Source organism: Erinaceus europaeus, chromosome 9, assembly GCF_950295315.1.
Source record: "Erinaceus europaeus chromosome 9, mEriEur2.1, whole genome shotgun sequence".
NCBI lineage: Eukaryota > Metazoa > Chordata > Mammalia > Eulipotyphla > Erinaceidae > Erinaceus > Erinaceus europaeus.
In genome coordinates this window covers 89,305,868-89,319,639 of record NC_080170.1, presented here as the reverse complement: position 1 = coordinate 89,319,639, position 13,772 = coordinate 89,305,868, and the positions used below count along the sequence as shown (strand labels likewise).

The 13,772-nt window shown below is 40.9% G+C and overlaps 1 protein-coding gene across 3 annotated transcripts in view; it reads left to right on the top strand.

Moving 5' to 3' along the window:
• The window catches only part of SIDT1 (SID1 transmembrane family member 1), a 154,742-nt gene extending 141,323 nt beyond the window's left edge, over positions 1-13,419 (top strand). For all 3 annotated transcript variants that reach the window (XM_007516322.3, XM_060198351.1, XM_060198350.1), the window contains exons 21-25: positions 1,994-2,040; positions 4,876-4,981; positions 5,066-5,176; positions 8,407-8,520; positions 11,471-13,419. In XM_007516322.3, coding sequence (XP_007516384.1) covers positions 1,994-2,040; positions 4,876-4,981; positions 5,066-5,176; positions 8,407-8,520; positions 11,471-11,533 — 441 coding nt within the window. In that variant the 3' untranslated portion in view covers positions 11,534-13,419. The remainder of the gene's footprint in view (positions 1-1,993; positions 2,041-4,875; positions 4,982-5,065; positions 5,177-8,406; positions 8,521-11,470) is intronic.
• Positions 13,420-13,772: the final 353 nt, after the last annotated feature.

Genomic DNA, 13,772 nt, shown 5'->3' with positions numbered 1-13,772 from the left:
ACAGAGGCTGTACCAATTTAGGGTTCCTCTGTCCCCACAACGTCTCCAGCATTTGTTGCTGCTGTCCTTTTTGATGTATGCCATTCTTACAGGAGTGAGGTGGTATCTTAGTGTTGTCTTAATTTGCATTTCTCTGACAATCAGTGACCTAGAGCAGTTTTTCATATGTTTGTTAGCCTTTTGGATCTCCTCTGTAGTGAATGTTTTGTTCATATTCTCTGTCCATTTTTGGATGGGGTCATTTGCTTTTTTGGTGCTAAGTTTGCTGAGCTCTTTATATATTTTGGTGATTAGTTTCTTGTCTGATGTCTGGCATGTGAAGATCTTCTCCCATTCTTTGAGGGGTCTCTTTGTTTGTTTAATAGTTTCTTTGGATGTGCAGAAGCTTTTCAATTTGATGTAGTCCCATTGGTTTGTTTCTGCTTTAGTCTTCCTTGCAATTGGGTTTGATTCATCAAAGATGTCCTTGAGGTGTAGGTGGGAAACTGTTTTACCAATGTTTTCCTCTAAGTATTTGATTGTTTCTGGTCTGACATCTAGGTCTTTGATCCATTTGGAGTTGATTTTTGTTTCTGGTGAGATAAAGTGGTTCAATTTCACTCTTCTGCATGTTACAACCCAGTTTCCCAGCACCATTTATTGAAGAGAGCCTCCTTTTTCCATTTAATCCTTTGGGCCCCCTTATCAAAGATTAGATGTCCATAGGTGTGGGGATGAAGCTAATTTTTTTCTCACTTTATTGGCTAGGACAGAGTGAAGTTGCGAGAGGAAGGGGAGATAGAGAGGGAGAAAGATAGACACCTGAAGACCTGCTTCACCAATTGTGAAGCTTCCCCCTGCAGATTTGAAGTGAGGGCTCAAACCCCAATCCTTGCACTTAGTACGATGTGCATTTAACCAGGTGTACCACCACATGTACCATCACCCTACATCTAGTTTCTTAAGAAACTGTCAAACTCCTTTCCAAAGTGGCTGTATCATTCATTCTTTGGTGTTTTTTTTTTTTTTTGTGCTGTTTGAACTCTAATAAGCACTTTGATAAGCAACTCTAATAAGCAATGAGTAAGTTTCTGTTACTTGTTATTCTACACCCTTGCCTTGGCATTGTTAATATAGATTTTGGATATTTTAACAGTTGAATTAATTTTTTAAATGAGGATATTTCCTTTAACAGATACTTCAATAATACAGCACTGGACTTGAATGCCTGAGGTTTCTGGTTTGATCCTTGGCACTGCTTATACTATGGTGACGTTCTGGTGTGTGTGTGTGTGTGTGTGTGTGTGTGTGTGTTTCATCCTTCCTTCCTCTCTTTCTGCTTCATATATGTAAAACTATCTCTTGTATGTAGTAAATAAAGGAAATATTAAAATATATATTTCCTCTAAAATAGTAAGTGACTGGCTAAGCAATTTAAAATATAATCAGACAGCACATAAAACTGCAAGTAGCATGCAAAGGAACAGGAACAGACTGTGAATAATTTCCACCAGAGTAATTGTCCTTTGAAATGAATCCTTCCTCTCTTTTCTCTACCAATGACTTTAACATTAAGCCCATGTATTTAGAAACTAGAACCCTTGGAATATTCTAGCCTACTAGGAACCAAGCTAAGAGTAGGAAACCAAGTCCTTAGAACTGAGCACTAAAAGCTTCCTTAGAGCCCACCAAATAACACAATCCAGGGAAATCGTCTTTGATTATTCAGCACAGTGGAAAGGTTAGATGGGGAAGAGAGTGAGACTTCTGCTTTCCTCACCATAATTTATTTTACAAGAATGAAGGACCACCTGTTTGCAGAGACCGTGCTACTTAGTCTTTACACTGAATCAGTGTCTGACCCTAGACGCAGCTCACTTAGAAACATAAAAAAAGAAGAAAAATTTTTTCACTACTGCATTGTTTTCCCATAATTGGTGTTTCCCCTACAATAGGTTCACAGAGAAACAGAGCATGCAGCCTTTCTTTTGATATTTTCTTGCCTCCTTTCCAGGACAGAATGGTATTGCTCATCGTGGGGAATCTGGTCAACTGGTCCTTGTAAGTAGTCATAGGAAAACACGTTTTTCTTTCTGTCTTTTTTTTTTTAATGTCTGAATCATGATGACAGAGTTTTCCTTAGCTGTCATTTTTGTAAAGAAACTTGGGGTTAGCAGGGGTAGATAGCATAATGGTTATGCAAAGAGACTCTCATGCCTGAGGCTCCAAAGTCCCAGGATCAATCTCCCACACTAACATAAGCCAGAGCTGAGCAGTGCTCTAGTTAAAAAAAAAAATAGAAGAAAGAAAGAAAGAAAGGGAGGGGGGAAAGAGAGAAGGAAAGAAAGAAAAATAGAAGGAAGGAAGAGGAAGGGAGGGAAAGAGAGGGGGGGAGGAAGGAAGGAAGAAAGAAAGAAAAAAAAGAAAGAAAGAAAGAAAGAAAAAAAAGAAAGAAAGAAAGAAAGAAAGAAAGAAAGAAAGAAAGAAAGAAAGAAAGAAAGAAAGAAAGCTGAGGTTACAAGAGCCCACTCAATAGAGTGTATGCTTTACTGTGCATGAGTCCCTGGGTAGGAACTTTGGTACCACATGGGAGCACGATAGACTGCTGCCCTGTTCCATGGCTGATAGAGTAGTGCTGAGTTGTCTCTCTCCCTCCTCCTCCTCTTGCTTCTTCTTTTCCTCTCAGAAAATAGAAAGAAAAGAAAAAAACTAGAAAACTGAGCCTGGGAGGCTGCTGAGCAGCATCACATGTGCTCAAGATACTAGGTCCAGTCTAGATTTCAAAAAATCAGAAGTGAACGAGAGCATAACTATTTTTACTAGAGTCTTGAAAGAAAAGTATTTTTCCTCTTGCAAAGAATGCAGTAATGTGTATACCAATGGTGGACTTTCTTAAAACAGTGATGTATTGAGTTGATTGCTCAGCTAAACAAATATCAAACTTTTTACAGTTGTGTGGATAGACAGGCAGACAGTCTGAGCTATAGCTGTAGATTTTCCTATTGTAAAAATACAACATCCTCTTAAACTCTTTTGTAAAACTTTCCATGAAAGTATATAGGTTTCATGTTTCTTCCCTATTTCTCTTCCTTTTATTCTTAGTTTTGCTACCCTAGCTATATTATGCTTCTTTCTTTCTCTCTTTTTAAAATTTTATTAGTCTTGTTATGTGACATGCTCTCAAAACAGAACAGTACACTAGGTGTTTATTTTTGCTAGCTTATAACTATTACATGCAACCTAGTCTTTCCTTAAAATGTGAATGGATTAGATTGTTTATTGATCTCTGAAAGAATAAGCAAGTTATTTTTATTCTGTTCTGAAATGTATTGTCTGTGTTTTTTATTGTTGTTTATCTATTTATTTATTTTTTTTTACCAGATCAGCTCTGGCTTACGTTGGTACTGGGGATTGAACCTGGGACTTTGGAACCTCGGGCATGAGAGACTTTTTGCATAGCCATTATGCTATCTACTCCCACCCTGAAATATATTGTCTAGATAGGAAAAAGTGCCAAAGATCTCTATAAGAGAAGATGAACAGAAGGAAGGAAGGTCAGAAGTATATAGTGATTAGCCCAGTGCTGTCCAACAGAACTTTCAGGAGTGATGTCAGTGCTCTATGCTGTTACTAGGGGTCCAGTACAGTAACTATTAACTATATGTGATCACTGAGCACTTGATATGTGGCTATAGTAAATGGGAAACTGAATTTTTAATTTTATTTAATTTTCATTCATTTAAATAGCTAATGTAGCCACCATATTGGATAGTACAAACTAGCCTGACCAGAGAACCTAGCATATTATAAAATTCTAATAAAACAGTGAGGCACTGATCCAAAGTTAGAAACATAAATTAGTGAAGCAGAATAGAGAATACAGAAATCCAGCTCCCCCTCTCTGTGTGTTTATTAGAGACAAAATTTTATAGACAGCTAGCAAAGATTCGCCAATGTGTACACAGCCAATAATTGAGCTAATCCTAAAATTTTTTTTTTAGTTTTTTTAAAATTTATTTATTTTATTCCCTTTTGTTGCCCTTATTGTTTTATTGTTGTAGTTATTATTGATGTCATCATTGTTGGATAGGACACAGAGAAAAGGAGAGAGGAGGGGAAGACAGAGAGGGGGAGAGAAAGATAGACACCTGCAGACCTGCTTCACCATTGTGAAGCGACTCTGCTGCAGGTGGAGAGCCGGGGCCTCGAACTGGGATCCTTACGCTGGTCCTTGAGCTTTGTCCACCTGCGCTTAATCTGCTACATTACCACCCGACTCCCTTTTTTGAGTTTTTAAAAAATATTTATTTATTTATTCCCTTTTGTTGCCCTTGTTTTATTGTTGTAGTTGTTATTATTATTATTGATGATGTTGTTGTTGGATAGGACAGAAAGAAATGGAGAGAGGAGGGGAAGAGAAAGATAGACACCTGCAGACCTGCTTCACCACTTGTGAAGCGACTCCCCTGCAGGTGGAGGGGGGGGCTTGAACTGGGATCCTTACACCAGTCCTTGTTGCACCACCTGTGCTTAACCTGCTGTGCTCCCATAAAACCTATTTTAACGCATTCATTTTAAATGCAAAAAGAAAGGAAATGGAAGGGGAGGGGAGGGAAAGGGAGGGGAGAGGAGGGAAAGGAAGGAAAAAGGAACAGGTCAGAAGAGATTAGCTGATTGTTGCAATACTCTCTAACAGTGAAAAACTGAAAAGTGAAAAACTCTTTATTTCAACCAGAAAGGGAAAAGAATTGTCTATGGGAGCCTAACAATCATCAAAAATGAATGTTCTGAAGAAGACAGAGCAAATTAAGACTTATGGGGAGGGAGAATGAAAAAGCCAACAATGTTGCAAATACACCTCCCTGGCTGCAAAATATTTTCTTGCCATGTCCGCAGTGCCCTCTTTGGACTGATGTATCGACCCAGGGACTTTGCTTCCTACATGCTGGGCATCTTCATCTGTAACCTGCTCCTCTACCTGGCCTTTTACATCATCATGAAGGTAGGAGCAGTGGCTGGGAGCTGGGCAGCCTGGTGCCTCCCAGCAGTGTGTGCAGCTCGGCAGCATCTGCTTTCCACCCCCCAGCTCCGAAGCTCTGAGAAGGTCCTCCCGATCCCGCTTTTCTGCATCATCGCCACCGCTGTGATGTGGGCCGCTGCCCTGTATTTTTTCTTCCAAAGTCTCAGCAGTTGGGAGGTAAGAGGAAACTTTCCAAGAGGATAGCCTTTCTCCATCTTGGTTTTCTCACCTCCCTCCCTCTCTCTCTCTCTCTCTCTTTTTTTTTTTTAATATTTATTTATTTATTCCCTTCTTGTTACCCTTGTTGTTTTTATTGTTGTAATTATTGTTGATGTTGTCATTGTTGGATAGGACAGAAAGAAATGGAGAGAGGAAGGGAAGACAGAGGGGGAGAGGAAGATAGACACCTGTGGACCTGCTTCAACACCTGTGAAGCAACTCCCCTGCAGGTGGGGGGGGGGGGTTGAACCAGGATCTTTACGCTGGTCCTTGCACTTTGCGCCACCTGCGCTTAACCTGCTGAGCTACCGGCCAACTCCCTCCTCCCTCTCTTGATGTGCTTTTATGCTCTTTATCTTTTGTATTTTCTCTAACACTGACAGCTTTCTGCAAAAGGCTTTTTTTCTTAATGTACACATATGTGCTCAATAAGTAGCATGCTCACTCATTATCAGGATAGCACTGCATTTTTTTTTTTTTACCAAGGCACTGATCAGCTCTGGTTTATGATGGTGCAGGGGATTGAACCTGGGACTTCAGAGCCTCAGGCATGAGTGTCTCCTTGCATAACCATTATACTATCTACCCCCACCCAACACTTCATAAATTGTAAGCTCTCCAGACTCTGCACATCTACCTACCATCATTATGTGGGGTTTGATGGTCCTTTTGCCAATGGATGTTTACTGTGAACCAAAAAAAAAAAAACATGATTAGCATAACTCCCCTACCTTTTTCATAATCACCATATGAATAGTGAGTATAAATATGAATGATCACCAACTATTTCACTGATGACAAAGCAGAGACTTATGAAATTGGGGGTATAGGGACCAGGTAGTGGCACACCTGGTTAAGCGCACACATTGCAGTGCACAAGGACCCAGGTTCAAGCCCCTGGTCCCCATCTGCAGGGAAAGGCTTCATGAGTGGTGAAGCAGGGCTGCAGATGTCTCTCTGTCTCTCTCCCTCTCCCCCTCCCCTCTCAGTTTATCTCTGTCTCTATCCAATAATAAATTAATAAAAAGTATTTTAAAGAAAAAGAAATTGGGGATATACGTGAGCTACTGAGCAGGGCTGTTGTTTTCGCCGGGCTATGTTGTTTTCGCTGGGCTGGCTTCACGGGTGGGTAACAGACGACCAGGGACTCATGGTTGAGCTATAGGCAGTATCTCTTTATTCATGCAGGACACAGCACAATCTAAGACGAGCTAAGCTAAACTCTACTAAAACGAACAATGTTGTCTTTATATATACTTCCCAAGTAGGGCATGAACAGGATGTGACATAGAGAGGGTGGAGAGAAAAGTGACTGGTGAAAATCAGAGTGTGACAAGGAGAGGGGGCAGAGCAAAAACATATCATGAACCAGTGGGGATTGAACCAATGCCCTGGAGGGAGGGTGGTGCTTGTTAACAGCGGTTATGTAAATAGAATGAAGTGGTTATGTAAATAGAATAGTGTTAAGCAGGGGGGATTTAAACCAAATGAAACAGAAGGGGTTTTTAAAAGCATACCAACAATTCCCCCTTTCTTTTTAACTAATGGCCATAGTATCAGGATTGTGGGGTGAACAAAAACCTATATGGTACAGGCATTTTCAAAAAAACTGGCATAAGACATGGAAAACAAAATAGGTGAGCAGCAATAACCAGTGTGATGCCAAGGGGAACGTTTCTTGCCTCAAAGGGAAAGGCCTAGCAGGCGAAAGGACATTTCTTGCCTCTGGGAGAGCTTCATGCCTCTGGGGGCATTTCTTGCCTCAAAGGGCGTTTCCTGCCTCTGTGGGCATCTCTTGCCTCTTGGGGCGCTTCATACCTCTGTGGGCATAACCTAATAAGGAGGGGGAGTTTCTACCTCTGGGGACAGAGCCTGCAGGTGAGGGGACATGGTCTATAAAGTCTCAAAGCAATTGGCTGAAGTTAGTCTTTGAGAAACACAGCAGCGTGTACCAGTAAGTCCGATGGAGGTGTCAGTCCAAAGTAGCTGACCACAGAAGAAAATGCCAAGGGATGAAACGCTGCATGTCTGTCTCGATGGGGAATGTCAGCCACCAGAATTCTGCTTTTCTGTAGAGAGTGAGCTTTGGAGTCTGTGAATCTGTTTCTTCAGGTCGTGCCAGGTCACATCATTGGTTTCCGGGGGTTCATTGTAGTCATTCCATCTTGTGGGCGATGTCAGAGAACAGGGGTCCAAATGCATTTCCAGAAATTTTCATTTGAGTAGATGCTTTTTCATGTGAAGACTTGACAGCTGAAATTCACTTACTTGTCAAAGAAAACTTGTAGCAGATTAGAAGTTTACTATAATTGATAACTCCATTATAATTGGAAGTCCTTTCTAGTATGATTTTAAGGTTGTTTAAACAGTTTAAACTCAATAAAATGTGGAAAGGTAAACAGAAGAACCACGGTAGAAGCCTTAGGCATGAGAATAATTAACATAATCATTGCACTATCTGCCCCACCCGTAACTCATACAGTTTTCAGGATTAAACGTTTCAGATTCATGTCAAGACATAAAAGAGAAATCAAAGGAGGGAAAAAACAATTTTTTGGATTGTTTCTGGATGTCTCTAGAAATCATGGCTGCGTCCAGCATTTTTTTTTTTAATAATAAAATATGTGACCTCTGAGTTAGGCTTCTTTGACTTATTAACTAGGTTCGTCTATGTTGTGTGTGTGTAACATCTGTACTTCCTGCCTTTCTATGCCCGAATAAAATCCCATTGCATGATACACCATATTTTATCTGCTCATTGGTCAATGGATGGGAATTTGAGTTGTCGCCACCTTTTGATTCATGAATGGTACTGCTGGGAACATTTATATACAAATTCTGTGTGTGGATCTATATTTTCTTAGGAGCTATTGAGACAGATGACTACAATCATGTATCTCTTAATGAAATTCTGGTCAACAAGGGATGACATATGTGACAGTGATCCCAATAGGCTGTACCACATGAATTAGGTGTGTAGTGGGTGTAGTGGGATATACCAGCTAGGCTTGTGTATAAATACACTCTGACATTCGCACAGTTACACAATGGCCTAAGTGTATTGCTCAGGATGTATCCTGTCATTAAGTGTGACTACAGTTGCATTCTTACAGCTTTCTGGCTACTCAACCTTGTAAGCAGTTGGGTTTGTAAGGATGCTCACTCATTGCCTGCCTCACCTTCCCCAGGGAACCCCAGCAGAATCCCGAGAGAAGAACCAGGAGTGTGTTCTGCTTGATTTCTTTGATGACCATGACATTTGGCACTTTTTTTCTGCTACTGCCATGTTCTTCTCATTCTTGGTAAGTTTACAGCACATTTTTGTTCATTTCTATTTTCTTCATGCCCTGTATTTGCTGTACTTCCTCTTCTCATCTCCTGTACACCCTCTTTTGCCCTCTATGGAGTCTCTCTGACAATTCCACACTGTAATTTAGTTTCAAAATTATCTTTTTCAGTTTGATTCAATTCTCTGGAATGCCATAAGTTTATTGTTTTTATTTCTTTTTTTTTTTCAGCACTATCATTCAACCCAATCGTTATCTGACTTTTACAAACCAATATTTGTAAATACAAAATGACAGAATAATTCTCCTTAAGCTGTTTAATATTTGGACTAATTGTCATTAGAATGCACGTGCCTGGGAGTTGGGTAGCAGAGTGGGTTAAGCGCACATGGCGCAAAGTGTAAGGACTGGTGGAAGGATGCTGGTTCCAGCCCCCGGCTTCCCACCTGCAGGGGAGTCGCTTCACAGGTGGTGAAGCAGGTCTGCAGGTGTCTATCTTTCTCTCCCCCTCTCTGTCTTCCCCTCCTCTCTCAATTTCTCTTGGTCCTATCAAACAACGACAACAATAATAACTACAACAATAAAAAAAAAAAAAAAGGTACCGAGTGTCCGGTGGTAGTACAGGGGGTTAAGCGCACGTGGTGCAAAGCGAAAGGACCAGCATAAGGACCCCGGTTTGAGCCCCCAGCTCCCCACCTACAGGGGAGTCACTTCACAAGCAGTGAAGCAGGTCTGCAGGTGTCTTTCTCTCCCCCTCTCTGTCTTCCCCTCCTCTCTCAATTTCTCTCTGTCCTATCCAACAACGAATGACATCAACAACAACAATAACCACAACAAGGCTACAACAACAAGAGCAACAAAAGGGGAAAGCAAAAAACAAAAAACAAGGGCACCAAAAATAATTTAAAAAAAAAAAGAATGCACATACCTAGTATTCTGCCAAGATCACTTTTGGCACTTACCAACATAACCTTACCATTGTTATTCCTTCTTCTGCCATACTTACATTTCCCCCCACCCCTCCACACCTCCACACACATCTCACTATTTTCATAAATTCCTGCAGTGCTTCAGAATAGCCTCTGTTGCCTTTTATCTTGCCTGTTTCAAATCTCCCTTATCATCCCTCCATTTCTAGTCCACAGACACCTTCTCAGAAGCCATGTGTACTGTAACAACTGTGGGTGATAATTCCCAGTATTTCTTCAACCTAATTTTGATTGTTTCAAATAAAAAGTCCTGACAGCTAGACCTCCTGGGTTCTCAACACTGCCTGCATTAAGCAGGCATAGCAACTTCAATTACAGGGAAGGGCTACCCCCTAGTGGCCAGTTTGAGAAGTTTAACCAGTCTATAAGCAGTCCATATGATTTTTATTACTAGAGAGACAGAGACAACACAGAGCTAAGGATTCCATACAGAGAGACTGTATGGTGATAGAGGGAACTAACAGTGGAGGGTGGGGATACATTTCCTACATATAAGTATTCTATGAAGCCAGAGCTTCAGTATTGACCCAAGTGACTGACAAGATGCTCTACCCCTGTCCTTCCATACTGCCTGTGTTTCCTCCATACTTCAGTTTTTATCTTTACTCAGTATTACTGGATGATACACTATACTTAACACAGAATGTTAGCTAACATATTTTATTTCAGTCATGTACTTGCTTCATACCAGGTGACAAGTCCTAAGTGTACGTTCCGCTAGGAAAGGGATTTTTTTTCTTTCTTTCTTATTCCAGTATCTGTTCATCAGTACCTAGAATAACAGACCCTTGAGATTGAACCTGAAACCCTAGAGTCCTAGTCGTGAAATTTTTTTTGCATGATGATAGTGCTACCTCCACCTCCGGACTCTGTATTTAAAAAAAAAAAAAAAAAAAGTTAGGGGTGGGGGAAGGTAATCTCAAGGAATTTTATTTTTCATTTCTTTCGTGTTCAAGATCTCTCATTGCAATAGTTGATACCTGTTACCAAATGACCTGAGCTTTTTTTATAACTATTTTTTAAATTTATTTATTCCCTTTTGTTGCCCTTGTTGTTATATTGTTGTAGTTATTATTGTTGTTGTTATTGATGTCATCGTTGTTGGATAGGACAGAGAGAAATGAAGAGAGAAGGGGAAGACAGAGAGGAGAAGAGAAAGATACCTGCAGACCTTCTTCACCGCCTGTGAAGCGACTCCCCTGCAGGTGGGGAGCTGGGGGCTCGAACTGGGATCCTTATGCTGGTCCTTGCACTTTGCGCCATGTGTGCTTAACCCTCTGCGCTACCGCCCGACTCCCATGACCTACCTTTTTACGATAGAAAACTACAGGATGGTCTTGCACATGAGTATGTGAAAGGGCAAAAATAATCAAACTGTGGTGGTTATCAGTGGGGGAGGGGACTGGAGTTAGGGCTGGGGGGAGGGCACAGAACTGTGCTGGTGGTTGCAATGTGGAACTATAGCCCTGTGATCTTATGGTGTTGTAAACCATTGTAAAATCACTAACGAAGATCAATTTTAAAAAAGGTAATAGGACCAGTGAAATAGCTCGCTTGGATATTGTGCTGCCTTGCCATTCACATGCACGCGATAGGTTCAAGCCTAAAGGAAGCTTTGGGGCTATGGTGTCTCTGTCGCTGTCTCTCTCCCTCTCTGCCACTATTAATGTAATTTTTAATATACTATGTATTATTGTTGTTGTTTTAAAAAATTAACAAAATAAATAAATAAATAAATAAAAATATTTTTTAAATCTTTACATTGACCCGTGATAGGTATTTAAATTAAGCAAATTATAAGCAAACGATATCATTATAATTAGCTCTAGTCAAGAACACATCATTGCAAAACACCGCAGAAGACATGAAGATGCCTAAGGGTATTTTGAGTTTTCAGGTGGAGCAAGTATTAGAGAGAGGACTGGGACTTCAGGTGATTGCACAGTCCTTTCATTTCTGTGCCCCTCTCTTTTCAGGTTTTGTTAACCTTGGATGATGACCTGGATGTAGCTCGGAGAGATCAGATCCCTGTCTTCTGAGCCTCCAAAATTAAGACAGGAAGAGGGAATGCTCAACCTTGGTGCTGTTTTATGAAAAAAATACAATTACTTCATCAGAATAAGCACTACCAAGTGCTCTGTTCTCCCTCTGTCCAGGCAGTTTCTGTACATTATGGCAGAGAGGAGCATCAAATCTGCAAGATACCAGGCAGAAGGGAATGGCTGTGCATAGGGGCAAGTTGTGAAGAGTCTAGAAGCACCCCTGTGCTTCTTTATGAAACTTTGACTCCAACAAAAGCTGAATCAAAATCCAGTCACTATTTTTGGGATCCTTTCCTGCCCAGCTGAGATTCGCTAGCGATGGCAGAAGAATGCTGCACTTGGCCCTCCAGCTGCTCCAGTGGCCAGTGAAACCAGCAGCTCATATTTCTCAGAAACATTTGGATGTCCTTCTTAGCACTCACAAAGCATAAGCTTTGTGCTTGTGCCAAGATGCAATGATGCAATCCCTCAGCATCTGGTAGAAGGTGGTCTCAAAATTCCACCTGGGAGAGAAAACTGTATGTTTCTCCAGACTTCTGAACCCCACCCCCATTCAAATCATTCCAGACTGAGTTTTTACACACACACACACACACACCACACACACACACACACACACACACCTTCGATCAAGGCTTGGGTGTTTGTTTGCCCATTCCTCAGTATCATCATCTTGTCTTTGTCTTTGTGTGTGTACCATAGAACAGAGACGCTGTCTTCTCGGGAAGACAAGACAATTACTCCACATTCTAGTTTCAATGTGGAAAAGAAAAAGAAAAAAAAAAAACAGGAAAGCTTTTTTAGAAGCAGGGGAAGCAAAGTGACTGACTCTGCAACAGGACCAGTGACAACAGCAGCAAGCAAAATGGCGTACCTTTAAGTACTGGACCTCATTTAAGCATCTCAACTCTGTGCTCCCATCATTTCTAGGGAAGAAGAAATAAGTGTTCTGACTGCTTTAGGAATCTTCTGTGATCAAACCCCCCCCCCCCCTTGTCTGTCACACTCTACGGACTAGAAACTCTAGACCTTCTCCCTGATGTTCTCTATAAGTAAAGCTTAGGGTAAGCACATGTATCCACCCACTCTAGTTGCAAAGAGCACAGCTGACTTAGGGTTGTTTATTGGTTGCATCTGGTTCTTATTCTCTCCCCAGTCAGGTATTGAAAAGTTTATCCTCCCTTTTCATTTTCACATGGTTTGGTGGCTGTGCCCTGAAAATCTCACTTTGACCAAGCAACTTTGTTACTGGAAATATGATGTAGTCAGAATATAGACAAATGAGCACACAGATATTTTCACCTGTGAAATTGAATCTCCTCTCATCTCTATTTTCCTCGTCATTTATTCGACAAATGAATCAGGTTTTTATTTGCTTTACTTTTGTTTGTTTGTTTGTTTGTTTTTGGTTTTGTTTTTTTGCCGCCAGGGTTATTGCTGGGGTCTGGTGCCTGCACTATGAATCTACTGCTCCTGGAAGCAGTTTTTTCCCCTTTTATTGGAATGGACAAAGAGTAATTGAGAAAGGAGGGGGAGATAGAGAGGAGAAAAGAAAGATAGACACCTGCAGACCTGCTTCACCACCTGTGAAGCAACCACCCTGCAGGTGGGGAGCCAGGGCCTCGAACCAGGATCCTTACAATGGTCCTTGCGCTTCGCACTATGTGTGCTTAACCAGGTGTGCTATTGCCTGGACCCTATTTGGTTTACTTTTAATATTATTCTTTCTCTAAAATATTTGCGAAAGCATGAGATCCTTATTTGGATTGTTGTCATACCTTGTACCAAAGTGACGCTCTAGTCCTCTCTGTGTTGCTCATTAATAAATTAGTACCTACAATTATAGAAAAATATTTGAATAAAGTTCAAAAATATGCTTCAAATGATTGAATAGCAAATTTTCCCTGATTCAAAAAAAAAGACTTCTTTCACTAAAATATACCCATAGATTTGTGTTTGCATGCATGCATATATTTGAGTATATATGTACGCATATGGACATATTTTGCACTGGGGAATGAAGCCAGGACTTTGTGTATATGTGATAGCATTGCACACACTCCCTAACCCAACTGTTAATTCTTTACTTTTTTAAGCTAGAAAAGAGAGAAAGGGAGAGACAGGAACCACAGTGCAGCTCTGGTCCACCATCCATAGTATTTCCACGTGATACCCAAGCCCAGGGTCTTTTGAATAGTAAGTTGAATAGTAAGTTGTGCACTGTACTGGGTGAGCT